Source organism: Carlito syrichta, unplaced genomic scaffold, assembly GCF_000164805.1.
Source record: "Carlito syrichta isolate Samal-C Ts95f unplaced genomic scaffold, Tarsius_syrichta-2.0.1 Scaffold287776, whole genome shotgun sequence".
Classification (NCBI taxonomy): domain Eukaryota; kingdom Metazoa; phylum Chordata; class Mammalia; order Primates; family Tarsiidae; genus Carlito; species Carlito syrichta.
The window spans coordinates 94,573-111,251 of NW_007231872.1; the positions used below are offsets into that span (position 1 = coordinate 94,573).

General features: G+C 38.5%; 2 protein-coding genes across 2 annotated transcripts in view; both read left to right on the top strand.

The window, feature by feature from the left end:
- PRKAR2B (protein kinase cAMP-dependent type II regulatory subunit beta) overlaps nucleotides 1-8,744 on the top strand; it is an 80,299-nt gene extending 71,555 nt beyond the window's left edge. The window contains exons 8-11 of the mRNA XM_008053015.2: nucleotides 163-237; nucleotides 2,692-2,757; nucleotides 2,887-3,025; nucleotides 6,378-8,744. Of these exons, the coding sequence (XP_008051206.2) occupies nucleotides 163-237; nucleotides 2,692-2,757; nucleotides 2,887-3,025; nucleotides 6,378-6,511 (414 nt within the window). The 3' untranslated portion in view covers nucleotides 6,512-8,744. The remainder of the gene's footprint in view (nucleotides 1-162; nucleotides 238-2,691; nucleotides 2,758-2,886; nucleotides 3,026-6,377) is intronic.
- Nucleotides 8,745-16,431: 7,687 nt separating this feature from the next.
- HBP1 (HMG-box transcription factor 1) overlaps nucleotides 16,432-16,679 on the top strand; it is a 36,393-nt gene continuing 36,145 nt past the window's right edge. The window contains exon 1 of the mRNA XM_008053016.1: nucleotides 16,432-16,491. Coding sequence (XP_008051207.1) covers nucleotides 16,477-16,491 — 15 coding nt within the window. The 5' untranslated portion in view covers nucleotides 16,432-16,476. The remainder of the gene's footprint in view (nucleotides 16,492-16,679) is intronic.

The window sequence follows — 16,679 nt, forward strand, 5'->3', positions numbered from 1 at the left end:
TGAAAAAATTACTTGAAAATGCTAAAGTTAAGACAACAAACACACATACAGCCTATACACTGCTCAATTTATTTGTCCTACAGGCTACCAGTTTTTAACCTCTAAGATAGGATTACCCAGTTGATTTATTTCTATTTAATATTGTCTTTTTTTTCTTTGTAGGTTTCTGAACGCCTGAAAGTAGTAGATGTGATAGGCACCAAAGTATACAATGATGGAGAACAAATCATCGCTCAGGTATAATATTTTGAAAAGTAATTCAGTTTAGGGTTATATTCCAAAAGCTTTTTATATGTTGTGAATCTTGGCAAACTTTTCATATGTTTCTTTAATTAGTATGCAGTGATGGATGAAATAAATGTGACTTCTGCCTAGTGATCTGTTAAAATGGTTTAATTTACAGCTGTTAAGCTATTTGAATATTTTTGTTTATTTAATTAACTCCTAATGAGTGTTTTAAGCCATCAGATGACTTTCTGCACAATTTTATGTTTGTACATGGCATGAAATTCACATGTATATGAAGACTAAGATGTCATTTATAAAAGGAAAAAAATAGGTGAGTGTTCCATGAGATTATTGAGGACCCAGAAGGTGCACTGGAAGGTACTGTAGAGTGGGGCATGATCAGTTCATGACGAAACCGCCTGTGGCTGCTCCCTGAGAGAATTCACCAGGAAGGGAACACACTGCACCACACCCTGTGTAGGCTTCCAAGCACTAAGTGTGGAACAACATGTTATCTAACACCTCTTGCTTTCTTAAGAAAGATCCCCGTTGGAACCGTTAGTATTGCATACCTCTGTTAGAATGGACTACCAAAAAGTAGAATTTGTGAAAACAGTTGGAAATTCACAGGTAAAGCATGCAGAGGATAGTACCTTGTTTCCTAGTTACATTTCTTGTAGCATTGAGCAAATGATTAAAGGTCTTTTTCATAGATTCTATTTTTGTACATAGTATTGTGCTGTATTATACTCTTTATCTGAAATATTATTTCTTTCTTTATATGTGAAACAAGATACAAGGTCTGTGAGACCGAAGGAAGATAATTGTTTTAGAAGGCAAACAAGTAAATCTCTCAATCAACCTCCTAGCTACTTCTCTGTGGATTAGAGCAGTCAGGAACTGGGAAAAAGCAGAGTCAAACAAGGTTCTACTATATAAACTGGTAGATAACAAAACACAGAGCACATTTTAATGTTTTTTAGGTTTTATTTTTGAAGTAAGTATGGATTCACAGGACATTGCAAAAAGAGTTCTGAACAGTCCCTCGTACTCTTCACCCAGTTTCTCCCAGTGTATCTTGCATCACAATTGTACAATATCAAAACCAGGAAATCGACATTGGCATAATCTACAGACCTTATTCAGATTGCACCAGTTTCATACACACTCAAATTACACAGCAGCAAATAGACTTACTGTGATTCAAAACACTTGAAAATTTAACATGAAGCACTTATGAAAATCTGGTATAAAGATAAGGGACAGTTTCAAGAGGCTGTGGTGGGAGGATCACTCAAGGCCAGGAGTTCGAGACCAGCCTAGGCAACATGGTGAGACCCGCCCTCCCTGAACCTCTAAAAAAAATAATTAGCTGGGTGTAGTGGAGCAAATCTGTAGTCCCAGCTACTTGGAAGGTTGAGGCAAGAAGATTGCTTGAGCCTATGCGTTTAGACCAGCCTGGGCAATATAACAAGATCTCCTCTCAGAAAAGGGGGAGAGAAAGGAGATTTAATATATTTAGGGTTTTTAAAAGATGTTTTGCATATTAGTTGTCTTTTAAACTTTTATATACATACATATCTGTACTATATTACAGAAATTGAAATTCAACATTTATTTTTGTGATAGAATCTGATACTAAATTGTTAAAATTTGTTCTATAGAGTTTTGAAATACATAGGCTTCTCCAGAATCACTTTGAGAGGCTTAGAAAAGTCAGTGTCTGTGCTATTATCTTCCATACTATATTGTTTAATTCAGATGGCATCACTGGAAATCAAGGGAGAGTTCTAAAACAAGAAAAAACAGGTATGTAGTTAGAAATGGCAACACTTTTCTTTCAGAAGTCTTTTCAAAGACTTGGGCTAGACTGTCAGTAGACTGGCTTTGTTCAGACTTTGGTCCTTAACTAACTGTAATAAGAATGTCGAGGCCCACGTCTGGTTCTTCCTACTACATCTGAGTACTCTCTGCTCTTTTCAAGCCAATGGGTCACCTTGTGTCACCACACCAATGCTTGTAGTATTAGGGTGACACAGGGTGCATATCTTAGCACTTTCTGGGTTGCACAGGATCAGCAAACATATTCCTGCCGGCTGAGGGGACACTGCTGGGATACACAGCAGTGTTGCCATGTCTAACTATGAATGCTGCTATTCAGTCTGAATTTTGGGTGAAATTCTCACCTGTGTTATTTGGCATATTTTCTTGGCTTTAGGAGTAGTGCTGTGTCAGAGTGTGTTATTTCAAATAGTTTTACAAATGAATACTCACTACATAGCTGTCCATTGTAATCTTTCAATTTAGAAATTGAGATAACTTGTTCCCATGGGTGTTCACTTTTCAGGTTAACTGTACATGGGTATTAGACTGATTTCGGGGTTATAGTTGGCAACAAGATGATTATTATTATCAAATTAATTTGCATTTTCACACTCTGTTTTTGTTATTTTATTCTGATAGGGAGATTTGGCTGATTCTTTTTTCATTGTAGAATCTGGAGAAGTGAAAATTACTATGAAAAGAAAGGTAAGCATTCTTAAGTGCTAACACCCCACATACTATCAGTGAGGAGCATAATGTACCTTTTAATGTTTAAGGTGAACCTGTATTTTTCAGAAGCTGAGGAAAAGTTAATCTTTTTAATTACCTCGTCAGGGTAAATCAGAAGTGGAAGAAAATGATGCAGTAGAAATCGCCCGATGTTCGCGGGGGCAGTACTTTGGAGAGCTTGCCCTGGTAACTAACAAACCTCGAGCAGCTTCTGCACATGCCATTGGGACCGTGAAATGTTTAGGTAGGGATCCGCCACTGTGGGTGTGCTTCCCCTGGTTGAAATTGTTATGTCTGCATTTTATGTATTCACGTTGTACGGATCATTTTCTTGGGTGCACATATTTTGTGGGGATGTGGTCCTCACAAAATGTAACAAGGTTAGGACTCATTGCATTTTAAGAATAATTTTTAGGTCAGGCATGGTGGCTCACACCTATAATCCCAGCATTTTGGGAGGCCGAGGTAAGGGGATTGCCTGAGCCCACGGGTTCGAGACCAGCCTGGGCAACTTGGTGAGACTTCATCTCTACTGTAAATCAAAAAATTAGCTGGGCGTGGTGATACATGTCTGTAATTCCAGCTGCATGGAAGGCTGAGGCGGAAGGAACACCTGAGCTCAGCAGGTTAAGGCTGCGGTGGCTATGAGCATGTCCCTGCATTCCAGCCTGAGCAACAGAGTGAGACTCCAACTCAAAAAAAAAAAAAAAAAAAGTAATTTGTAGGAGCCATTTTTTTCCTTTGAAATTTTTACATACAAAAATACTCTTTTTTTGTATCACATCTTATTTTAGTTATAAAAATAGGAATTTCAAATACCAAGTTTTATATCTAATCTGCCAAAACAAACAAACGTGTTCTGTTCCTCAAAAGAGAAGGCTAGCACTATTTATAAATAGTGTTAATAAAGTCCATGATTAAGATCTGTGGGGATCTGTGGGGAACGTTGGAATGTCTGTGAGACGCCTTACTCATCTGAGCACTGGCTCACAAAGGTTCAGGTTAGTCAAAGTGCTGTCAAATATCTTTGTTGTTCAGCTGTTATTACTTTTTTACCAAGAGTAGCTTGGCAGAAATACCATCTTCAACTGGGAGACATCTTATGTATCTGAGAAATCACTTTAATAATGAAAAATATAATTAAAGAGATAGCAATAAGGATGACATTTTCTTTAAGAAAGTTGGTTCCCTAGTAATTTGCCTCTCTGCTCTTCATCCACAGTTCAATAGAATAAACTTAGTTTTAATATTTTTAATATTTGCAAAGATCCTCAATTAACTTCTTAGAGAAGTCACTTTTTAAAAGATTTTAAATAAGTATAATATTAATCACATGTTACACTTGAATGGAAGAAAAGACAATTAGAAACTGACAGGTAATTTCCCCGAGTAGCACTATTAGATAATAAGCAAAAGTAAAGATGATATGAGTGAAATTGTTAATTTTTTTCTATAATAATTATACTCACATTAAAGAAAATCTGAAAAATATAGAAAATGTAGAAAAAACTGGCCGAACTCGGTGACTCAACCTGTAATCCCAGCACTTTGGGAGGCTGAGGCAAGTGGATTGCCTGAGCACGCGGGTTTGAGACCAGCCTGGGCAACTTGGTGAGACCTTGTCTCTACAATAAAATTAAAAGATAGCTGGGTGTGGTAGCGCGTACCTGTAGTTTCAGCTACTTGGACGGCTGAGGCGGGAAGGATTGCTGGAGCCCAACAGGTTGACACTGGGGTGTCAGTGAGTGTGCCACTCTACTCCAACTTGGGCGACAGAATGAGACTCCAACTCAAACCCCCCCAAAAAAAAAACCCCTAAGAATCACCCACACCACCATGACCACCACAATCCAATGATTTTCACTATTTGTTTTTGTGGGGTTTTTTTTGAGTTGGAGTCTCACTCTGTCACCCAGACTGGAGTGCAGTGGCCACTCCTGGCCACCGCAGCCTCGACCTGCTGGGCTCCGGCGATACTTCTGCCTCAGTCTTCCAAGTAGCCGGAATTATAGGCATGCGCTACCACGCCCGGCTGATTTTCTTTTTATTTATTGTAGAGATGAGGTCTTGCTGCCCAGGTGGGTCTTGAACCCGCGGGCTCAGGCAATCCACTCACCTCAGCCTCCCAAAGATGCGGGATTACAGGCTGAGCCACTGAGCCTGGCTGATTTTCACTATATATGGAATAATTTCTTTTGGCCTTTTTTTTTTTGTATGAGTTTCTTGTTGTTAAACAATTTTGTAAATAGCTTTTAAAATTCATTATAGCAAAAAAAGAAACAGACATTAAAAAAAAAAAAAAAATTCATTATAGCTTAGAAATTCTCTTCTTTGATTACATCAAATTTTAACATTCTATTAGGTAAATATACCCATAATAAGTTACTTAATCATTCCCCATTGGTACATTTTTTTGAGGACTTTGGCTTCAGCTTTTTGGTGAGGAACATTTGTGCATAGAAGATGTTTCTATATATAGGGTTTTTCCATATAAATGGTTTCAGAGCATTTTTTAAAAAAAATAAATTTTGAGACATATTGCCAGATCTCTTTTATTTGAACCAATTTAAATGCAACCAGCAGTGCTAGAATGTCCATTTACCCTATTCTTGTAAACATTGCCTTTTTTACTGTTGCATATCTGAAAGGTAAAGAATATGTATTTTAATTTGTATTTTTATGGTAGAGAGTATGAGCATATTTTCTATCTGTATATTATAAGAACCATTTAAAAATGCATGAGACAGGCAAGCAAAGTGATAAGCAGCATATACTTAATTGAAGCAGACAAAGGCATCATGTTGGCTGCCATTGTGAATTACATAGACAACAGTATAAAAGAGTAAAAATTACTCTTTTTAATATTGTTGAATTACTCTTGTCGTCACCACATGGCATTAAACTGAGAAAAGAAAACAGGATAGAAAACACTCTCTGGCCAACTTTGAGAAGTTCATATTACTAAGGTGGAGACATCAAACTTTCTTTTTAAAATTCTAAGACCAGGCCGGGCTTTGTGGCTCAGCCTGTAATCCCAGAACTTTGAGAGACTGAGTCGAGAGGATTGCCCACCCGGGCAACTTGGCGAGGCCTCGTCTCTACAATAAATCAAAAATTAGCCAGGTGTGGTAGCGCATGCCTATAGTTCTGTCTGCTTGGAAGGCTGAGGCAGAAGGATCGCCGGAGCCCAGCAGGTCGAGGCTGCGGTGGCCGGCTGGGAGCGTGCCACTGCCTTCCAGCCTGGAAGTCTCACAGAGTGAGACTCCAATTCAAAAAATAATAATAATAAAATAAAATTCTAAGACCTTTGCATGACAGTCCCTCATTGTTTCCTCAGTTTGACCAGGAACTTCCCACCAAGTTAACATGGCTCAACCCATTAACAAAGAACCTGAGAGTGTGGCCCAAGAAGGCCTCGGCTGCTTCCTTTTGGAAGTGAAATAGTTTTATCTTTGTGCTTTTCAAATCTTTTTACAATATTTACCTAAAAATATCATTGTATTGCTGACACATGCAGAATGGATATTATAAATGACTTAGAAATTCTGCAGATTTTCCAAAAATGTTATTTTTCTTGTATTCTTTCCTTTTCTCAGCCATGGATGTGCAAGCATTTGAAAGGCTTCTGGGACCTTGCATGGAAATTATGAAAAGGAACATCACCACCTATGAAGAGCAATTAGTTGCCCTGTTTGGAACAAACATGGATATTGTTGAACCCACTGCATGAAGCAAAAGTATGGAGCAAGAACTATAGTGACAAAATTACGCAGTAGTGGTTAGTCCACTGAGAATGTGTTTGTGTAGATGCCAAGCATTTTCTGTGATTTCAAGGTTTATTCCTTTTTTTACATTTACACCGTTTCAATAAACAGTAGTGGTTTAATAGTCAATAGGCTTTAACATCACTTTCTAAAGAGTAGTTCAGAAAAAATCGACATAGTGATAAAATGACTTTCTATTCCACAAAATTATTTGAATGAAAGGTTTATTCACATGATTGTAATATATTGAAAGTATCTGTGTTTAAGAAGACAATTAAAGGATGTTATCATAGGCTATATGTGTTTGACTTATTCAGATTGATATCATATTAGTGACCATTCCCATATAAGAGAGCACTTGACAATGAATCATGCTACACAGCATGACATCACATTCTTTTTATAACTCATGATACATAGTAAAATTTAAATCATTTTCATTTTACAGTTTTTCTGGCTTGATAAGTTATGTGCTGGTCTTGGCCTATTGGTGAAATGGTATAAAACATCATATGCAATTTTAAAACATTTTATATTTTTGCAATAAAGCTTATTTTGACTTCTTTGGTGTAATGTCAGTAATCTACATAGTCCAGTGGTTTTAAGGACAGGCAATTTAGTTAGGATAATAGGGAAAAGAGTCTTTTAGACGAGAGAACATTAATACAGTTTTTTTCTCATCAAGTATATAGCTGCTTCTTTTTTCATTTTGCAATTTTCTATTTCCTTTATCTTTAAATATTTGATCTTGACATTTAATGTCACAAAGATTTTTTTAAAAAGCTATTTAAACTTTTAAAATCTGGCATTTTTTGGTCTTCTTTAGCCTAAGATCTTACAAATACTTAAACAAAAATTCCCCTGTACCCAAAATATTTTAGGATCCTTATCCACAGGCCTACAGAATATTTCTTTGTTCTTCACTAGATCTACATGATGTAGCCATTTGCAGACATCCACCTCCTGGGTTTCTGTTCTTCCTTATGATTTCCAACCTGCAGTCTCATTGATCAGCAGCCACTGTGGTTTGTTTTCTGTTTTTTTCTTATTCTTAACAACTTCCTCTATAGTGATAAAAATAAATTTTACAAGCAAAACAACATAAAAAGACAAAAGGAATTTCTCTCATACCACATATACCATTAGGCCTTGCCACTGCTTTAATGTAGACTCAGTTAAAGTTAGTGCAGAATGAATTCAAACTTATAGAACTTTTTTTGATCATTGATATGCTTAGTATGCTGCCATATAAGATGAATTTAGTTATGTTCAAGCAAAGCAATACACTCTTACATAATTTCTAGGCCCCACGACCCAGTGTCTACAGATATTAATATTAAACAGTTGTTTACTTTTAAATGAGCAATTTCATTTTGGGAAACATGTTTCAAAAGACTATATATATACATAAGTAAAATTATTCTGTGGCTAGCGTAGTCTATTTAGAGAATGTTTATGGTCCCACTTGTATATGAAAATGTGGTTAGAATGTGAATTGGATAAGTATATATAAGAAGTTAAGTAAAGAATGTAAAGTAAAACTTCTGCCATATTTTGGAACACTGTTTAGTATTTTTGCAAAACCTTCTTGTAGGAAAAAAGAGCTCTCTACATGAAGATGACTTGTTTTCTATTTGAGATTTTATTTTAAAAGCTGTGTTTGTTAAGCAAGAAAAAACACAAAAGAATCCCGTATTCCTATTTCGTCATTCTGTATTCTTAATCACTTTTTCAACTTGTCTGTTTTGTTGTGTAAATTGTTAACTATTCATAGAACAGCAAACAAACACCTGTTTAATGAAGAATCTGACCAAGGCTATAAAAGCCAGTTACCTTATTTTCAGTATCGTTGGTTATATTTAAATTTTCCTTATAATAAAGCACACTTTTATAATAAAATATACGAATTACTGTTTTTAATACCTTTTTGCTTGTTTCTTTAGTATGACTTGCACAGTGGATAATACGTTGAAAAGCATGATAGAGATGTGACATGTGGAAGCTAAACCCCCAGGCATAAAATAGCAAGAAAGTATGGTTCTGCTTGGCAATAGGTTTTTACACTTTGAAACTTGTGGACGTGTGTGGGAGAAATGATTGTGGCTTGTTGCAAATTTGACCATTTAGGATAACCAAATAAGTCTGGCTAACTAGGGAATTTATGTGTAAAATTATCTAATTAAAACAGCTCAAGTTTGACTTGTGGATGTCATTATTTATTCACTAACCAAGAATCCTTCCTGTGGGGGAATCCTCTGCTGATGTGCTGAATTGAGTCTCCTGATGCATTGTGTGGCTAAGACAAAGGTTAGGAATTCTTCCCAGAGAGCAGAGGTGCTTCCCCTTATTTGTTTTAAATAAATATGAGTATGTTTTCTTCATATCATTATGAACTAGGGCTTTATGCATATATTTTAAGATATACACTACCGGTGACACAAGTAGGGTGAATGTATATGGGTTACTCTTTGGGTTACTATGGTAAATTCTGGCTAGCAGTTCATTTAAAATGCTTCAAGTGAAACAGCATGAAGCGAGGTACTTTGTATTTTACTGAAAAGGTTAAGAAAAATGCTGTATTCTTTTCCTTTCCAAAGCATCTTTAAAAATACTGATATAACCAGGTGTGGTGGCTCATGCCTGTCATCCCAGCACTTTGTGAGGTGGAGGTGAGAGGATTACCTGAGCCCAGGAATTTGAGACCTGCCTGGGCAACTTAGTGAGACCTTGTCTCTACAATGTATACAAAAATTAGGTGGGTGTGGTGGTGTGCACCTGTAGTTCCAGCTACTTGAAGGGTTGAGGTGGAAGGCCTGAGCCCAGCAGGTCGAGACTGCGGTGGCCGTGAGTGTGCTACTGCACTCCAGCCTGGGCGACAGAATGAGTCTCCGACTTAAAAAAAAAAAAAACTCGATACTAAGGCCAAGTAGGGGGCGGAAGCAAGAGAATGCCTGAGTCCAGGGTTTTGAGACCAGCCAGGTATGGTAGTGCATGTCTGTAGTTCCAGCTACTTGGAAGACTGAGACGGAAGGATCGTCCGAGCCCAGTAGGTCAAAGCTGTGGTGGCCATGAGCGTGCCACTGCAATCTAGCCTGGTCGGTGGAATGAGACTCCAACTTAAAAAAAAAAGCGATACTAAGGACAAGTGGGGGGCGAGAGCCCCCCAGCCAGTGGAAGGCCCCAGCCTTTCAAGTACAGGCACACGCCACCAAGCCCCAAGCCCGGCTAATTTTTTGATTTATTGTAGAGATAAGGGCTCACCAAGCTGCCCAGACTGGTCCTGAACCCTGGGCTCGGGCAATTCTCTCTTCTCAGCCCCCAAAGTGCTGGGATTACAGGCATGAGCCACTGTGCCCAGCCTTCCAGAATACTTTTAAAGACAGCAAAACTGGTTGCGCAACTGAAACCATTTAGTTGTTTCTTTTCAAAGGTATAAAAAAAACCCCATTATTTGTAAGTGCAATGAATTATGGAAATATAAGCAGTAATGTACACCAGGTATTTGCAGAAGACTTGTGTGCCCAACATTAACTATGAGAGCTTAAATCAGTTCAGTTTGTATACCTAAGACAATCAATGACTTCACTAGTCGTTTACTTTGTGTGTCAATGGCAGAACTTATGGAGAATTGAGATCTCTTGATTCCTCATGCAATTCTTAGACTCAAGTATTTTCCAAATAATGTTAATGAACCTAATATATAGAGAAATGTGTCTCAGGTTTCCAATGCAGAGAGTAAGACTATTTTGAGATGGAAACTTTGTCTGACTGACAGATCTGGGTATTTCTTTACCTTTTTATGTTCTAAGTTTTTAAATCTAAAAGTAGGCCCAGTGCAGTGGTTCACGCCTATAATCCCACCACTTTGGGAGGATGATGTGAGAGAATTGCCTGAGTTCCTGGGTTCGAGACCAATCTGGGCAACTTGGCGAGACCTCATCTTTATAATAAAAAAATTAGCTGGGTGTGGTGGCATACACCTGTAGTTCCAGCTACTTGGAAGGCTAAGGCAGAAAGATCACCTGAGCCCAGCAGGTCGAGACTGCAGTGGCCATGATGCATGCAACTGCACTCAAACTTGGGTGACAGAATGAGACTCAAACTCAAAACAAATAAAAATAGATCTAAAAGTACCTAGAAAATCCTGAAGCAGCATATATCATTTCTATATGGGAAAATGTGGAGATGTATGATATGGAGGTAATGTTTACACCTTAAAAGTGAAATATCACCCATTATGAAGGTAGTTTCTTCAGACTGATGTAACTATAGCCCGAGCCCTATCATTTTCCCAAAAATAAAAAATGTGACAGCAAAATATATACATATGAAATAATGTTATCACTAATTATAGCTGATTGATTATAGGATATAAATACATTTTTTACTCTCACCTGGAAAAACAAAATGACTTTTTTCTCAACCACAAGGGATAGTTTGAATGTGAGTTGGAAACGGACTGTGAAATGACAAAAGCAGCTGTGGCTGCCCTTGACTGTAACAAATCAGACGTGAAACCCTGGACGTTTTCTATTTAACTCGAAAAAAGGTTTACAAAGTAGAACCCTTGGAGGAATTTATGATCAGCAAATATGGCCAGTCGAAATCTTGGATAATTACTGTTTTTTTCATCTTGGTCCTAATTGGAAGCCTTTCTGGGTCTTGCTGAGGAACAAGAGAATAAACTGTGCATCTCAGGAATGTCACTACCTCTCCTAGGCAAGAGGAAACATTTAATGCAAGGGTACTTCCCTTTACATAATGACTACATGCTTGAAATGTATACAAATGACATTTATTTTTTTGAGTTAGAGTCTCACTCTTTTGCCCAGACTGGAGTGCAGTGGCACACTCAAGGCCACTGCAGCCTCGACCTGCTGGGCTCAGGCGATCCTTCTGCCTCAGCCTTCCAAGTTGCTGGAACCACAGGCATGTGCCACCACACCCGGCTAATATTTCTTGATCTATTGTAGAGACAAGGTCTCACCAAGTTGCCTAGGCAGGTCTTGAAGCCCAGGGCTCAGGCAATTCTCTTGTTTCCACCTCCCAAAGTGCTGGGATTACAGGTATGAGCCACCTTGCCCCACCACAAATGACATTTTTAAAAAGCCAAATATTTTAATTATTTTAGGAAAAGTGCTCACTATAAAGACATCTTTATATGCTATATAAACTTGAAGGAGTTGAAGTGTATTAATTTGACAAATACTTTGCGTGATTAGCACTGTGAGGGAGATAAAAATGAATGAGTGCTTATCACATGGCTAGAAGATAAGACCTGTTTTCAAATAATAGCAATGACTACGTAGAGGAAGTGACAGAGCACATGGAAACTACTTAAAGTCAACGTTCAAAACAGCATATGGTATACAGCACTATAGTATACTGTTTATTAGAAAATTCATGCTGTTTATTTCCCCGATTTTTCATTTGTTTAGTAGCCATGTAATTTACTGATTGCTTATTATGGACCAGACAAAAAGATGCATAAGGGGTGGTGATGGATAAAGACGGGGGAGATAATATAAACGGGGGGAGGCAAATGTAAGGAAAAATATTGTTTAGCATAGTGTGATAAAAGCCATGGACATGCTATTGCTATGATTTTAATTACTCTTTACTAGACGGAATTGTCCTTAAAATGTACTCAGCTAGCAACTAAAATAAAATACACAGAGAGGCACCTAGGATACCAAATAGGAGTAGAAAATGTGTAAAACAGAGAGTATTAAACAGTTCCAATAGCAGGAATACCTATTCTAAAAAACTTGAAATGACGTAGGAACCGTCATTTGACCTTGATTTTATGAATTGAAAATGAAATGAAGTAGAATTATTTGTTGCCATCTCTAAAGACATTTTTATTTATACCCAAGTGGAAAACCTGATAATAAACGTTTTGAGAACTGAGACCAAATAAAAGGGTAGTTCCTTCTATGTCCTGAGGATGCCCAGGTTTATTTCTCTAGACTTGCATCTTCTAAACTCCAGATGAATATATTCAGCTGCCTACAGGACCCCTGTACTCGAATTTCTTGCCTGCACGGCATGCTCATCATCTAAGGTTGAACCCATCCTTTCCCCTCCTCCCAGGCCCCAGATCTCTCCTCTCCAGCATTCCCTATCCCACTGGGTCACGTCAGCACACTCCCCAACAGGCAATTACCCAACAGCCAACAGCCATTCTTGATTCCTCCTTTGTCCATAGATTCTTCTTGCTAATGCACTAGCACAGCCACTTAAGAGAGGTCTTGCTTTCTGGTTATGGGAGCAAAGTCTAAACTTTTAGTTGTATCAGAAATGACAAGAAGTAGAGGCATGTATTGCTTAGTTCTAAAATGGCAATCATCAGCTTCCAGGGATTTCATTACAACTTGCATTTACCTGGAACTGTGAACAAAGTTAATTATAAAATTAGCTAATTTTAAAGTATAGTAAGATATATGGAAGGATATTTGCGAGTGTCTTAAATAACCAAGAAAGATACTATCTGAAAGTTTTGGATACTTACTATTTTAATTCACACGTGTGCTCAATTTCCTAATTTTGGTACTTGAGTGATTTCATTTGTTTACCTTTTGATTATTCAAACTGATTATTCTCAATATTCAGGCAGTGCCGTGTGCTTGAATTTTTTTTCAGTTCAGCAAAGCAGTTATTGGTTTGCCAGACATGGTGGAATTGGAAATATATTATTTCACTACTAAATAGGATTTATCATTTTTTTAAACTATCTCTGACACATTAGAACTTGATGTATTTTTAAGGTAGCAAGAAATTTTATAAACTGCTGAAAAGATATTTTGATTTGAGATGATAATTTCTTGATATATTCTGGCATATATTTTGTGTGTATGTGTGTGTATAGATATTGTGACTATACTAACCAAGAGAAGGTATTATTTAAAGAAGCTGATTTTTTAATGGCAACTTTATCATGGGAACATCTTAAGGACAGATAAAGACTGTAATTATATCTATTTTAGCCCAAGAGTATAATTTACATATGTAAAAATTTCCCAGGAGATTTTTATCAGTTTTGATCTTTGTTCTGGCCTATATATTGGCTAGTTTTGTCAGTCACTCAATTAATGATGATGTCCCTGCTAAATACACATAAGACACCAATGTGGACATTTGGTTCCCCAAACTAGTCAGGAAATAGGGCTATTCTCTGTTTAAAGGTGTAGAGAATTCTAATACCAGTTATTTAATAAGTTGTGACTAGCTCGTCTGATTTAACTCTTATTTAAAAGCTTGGACAAACATGAGATAAAGTATGCAAAAAATGTTTTATATCTTTTTATTCTTATAAACTAGCACAGTGGTCAACAAACAACTGAATGTTTCTTAATGAATGAAACGTTAGATAAATTATTAATACAGCACTATTAAAGGATAAATTGTCATTTATAATAATGTGTGGGAAATGAAGTTGAGTTTATTTTTCCCATTCTGGTATCCACCAATAAAAAGATATCACCACTAAGTCTTTTGTTAAAAACTTTCAAATAGTTCAACGTTTAAATACAGTTTCAGCTGAGCAGATCTCACAGTTTGTGTATTGAAGAGGGTAAAGCAGTGGCTCAAGCTCTTAGGAGTGCATGTTTTTGAGAGAAAAGCTTTTTTGTTTCCTAGAAAGAGTCAGATGGTAAGTATCTCAGATCTTAATTTTTTTTTTTTTGAGTTGGAGTCTCACTCTGTCGCCCAGACTGGAGTGCAGTGGCGGCTCCCGGCCACCGCAGCCTCAAGCTGCTGGGCTCACGCGATCCTTCCACCTCAGCCTTCCAAGTAGCCGGAACTACAGGCGCGCGCTACCACACCCGGCTCATTTTTGATTTATTGTAGAGATGAGGTCTCGCCAAGTTGCCCGGATGGGTCTCGAACTCGCGGGCTCAGGCAATTCAGTCACCTCGCCCTCCCAAAGTGCTGGGAATACAGGCTAAGCCATCGAGCCCAGCCTCAGATCTTAATTTTAAATGATTAGGTGAACTCCATGGATTTATTTTTATTTTGCCCAGAAATTAAATGTTGGTGTCATAATGACCCTCCACTGTAAAACGAAGCAAAACAAAAAACAAGTATACACAAAGTAGCAGAGACAGTCTTTCTTTTGTGGTCACTCTATTAAACTTAGAGATGATAAATTAAAATCCTGTCCTTTTTCTTCAGGGAAATAAACTAAGCATTTTGTTGGCCCTTCTCTGAACTGTTTTAAGAAAAAAAATTTTAAAAATTAATACTACTCATGAACACAAAATAAATCTTCGATTACATGGTGGGAAGGATTACTTTATAATGTCACTTCAAGGATTCAAATGGGGGAATCCCTAAGAATTTTAAAACGAAACTTGTTTCAACATATGTGGGGTTATTTTGAAAGTCTTTGTTGCTTTCAGGTATATTCAAAACTTCAAGAAATACAGGGTTGTTTTTTTCTTTTTAAAGAAATAACTAGCTATGATTTCAGGCTCTTTCCAAAAGTTTGCTTTTATAGATTTCTTACTAATGTAAGTTCTCCTCATCTTAATTTTAGGCATATATTTAGTGATCTAGCGATATACAACCTAAAGCATAACTTAAAAGATTAAACACTAAAGGTTTAAAGGGGGGAAAAACAGATTAATAATGCCTTTGTAATATGTGAATGCCAATTATAGACGAGATGGACAGCCATGTTTAAAGGTAACTATAAAGCAGAGAAGCCTTCATTCTCCCGTGGTGAATCAGAGCATTAGTAACTAACTTAAGGAAATCCTTGTGGAAACGAAGTGGAAAGATTTTTTTTTTCTTTCGTCAATGGGAAGCAGTCTGGAAGGGAAAAGAGGTTAACAAAACTCACCAGAGAAACTTACAGATAACGATTCACACATTAAATCAGTCTAGGTCATACATAATACCCCTCTGTATTACCTCAACCAACGAGCAAATTAGTCAATATGGAAAAAAAACATCGCTTTAACTCGCCTCAATTTCAAAGTAATCGTCCAGCCCCTACCTTCAGCTTCGTAAATATTCTAGACCTTGAGCTTCTATTCTCACGGTCCAGCCCCAAGCCTCACAGTGCCTGGCACTTAGCTGGTCAGTTCGACAGATCCTGAGTAAACTGAATAGAGTTGACAAGGAAATCTCAAGTTGCTGTCCTCGGGTTGGTGAGACAAGGCTCCGGATAAAGAAATTCTAGTTCTTCCCACTGCTGGTGGAGCCTAGCATCACTTTCATCCCCATCGTGCCTAGGATCATGATTTGCGGGTGATCAAGCCCCTCATAAGCCTGCAACGCTTCCGCTTGTGCGGTCATCTCCTTCCCCTCGCACTAAAACAATACCTTGGCCACCTGCCAAACTTTGAGCAGCAAGCGACTGTGGCTGTTTATGGCCCGGAGTGGGTGCAGCGAGAAGCTTGGGCCGCTCTAAGTGTTAGCGGAGGCCCCGAGGAAGAAGAGGCCCAGGCTTTAAAACACTCCCTTCCTCCGCCCCCTCCCTTTTGTCCCAGACACCAAAACAAACGAGCTGATACACGTGTCCCTATGACTCTTGTTTACTATCAAGACTGCGCTTTGCACGCTTCTCTGGGATATGTAGTATATACGGCTACTCGGCCCGCACTTTCGCAGAGACAAAAGAGCAGCTCTGAGACTACGAACCCACAATCCATTTCGGGGGCAAAGTTTGGCTCGGGTCCCCGGAGTCTCGGCAGTAGTCCAATCCAAAGCACTTACTCCAGTGATTGACAGGGCATCTTCTCCAGTAAACACAACACAAAAGTCAACACAGGCCCGCCCCCCGAGACGGGCCACAGTATCACCCAATGGGAAAGGGGAGAGATAGAATGGCAGTTCCGCAGACCAATAAGAGGGCGAAAAAGCTGGGCGGAGGCTCAACCCCCAGGGGGTTGAGGGAGGGGGAAGACGAAGCTTGAAAGACTTGGTAATGGCGACGGGTTTGGTAAGTAGGAAAGTTTCGGTTGAGAAGTGAGAGCGGCGGCGGGAGCGGTAACGCGCGCGGGGGAGGCCGGCGTCAGTCGGAGAGGGGGTACGAAGGTCGCTGGTGGTGTTGTCGCGGCCGGGGCGGCCCGCGCTTGGGCTGCCGGCACTCCGTTGTTGTCTTTCAGTTCGGGAAGGGGTGGGGGTGGG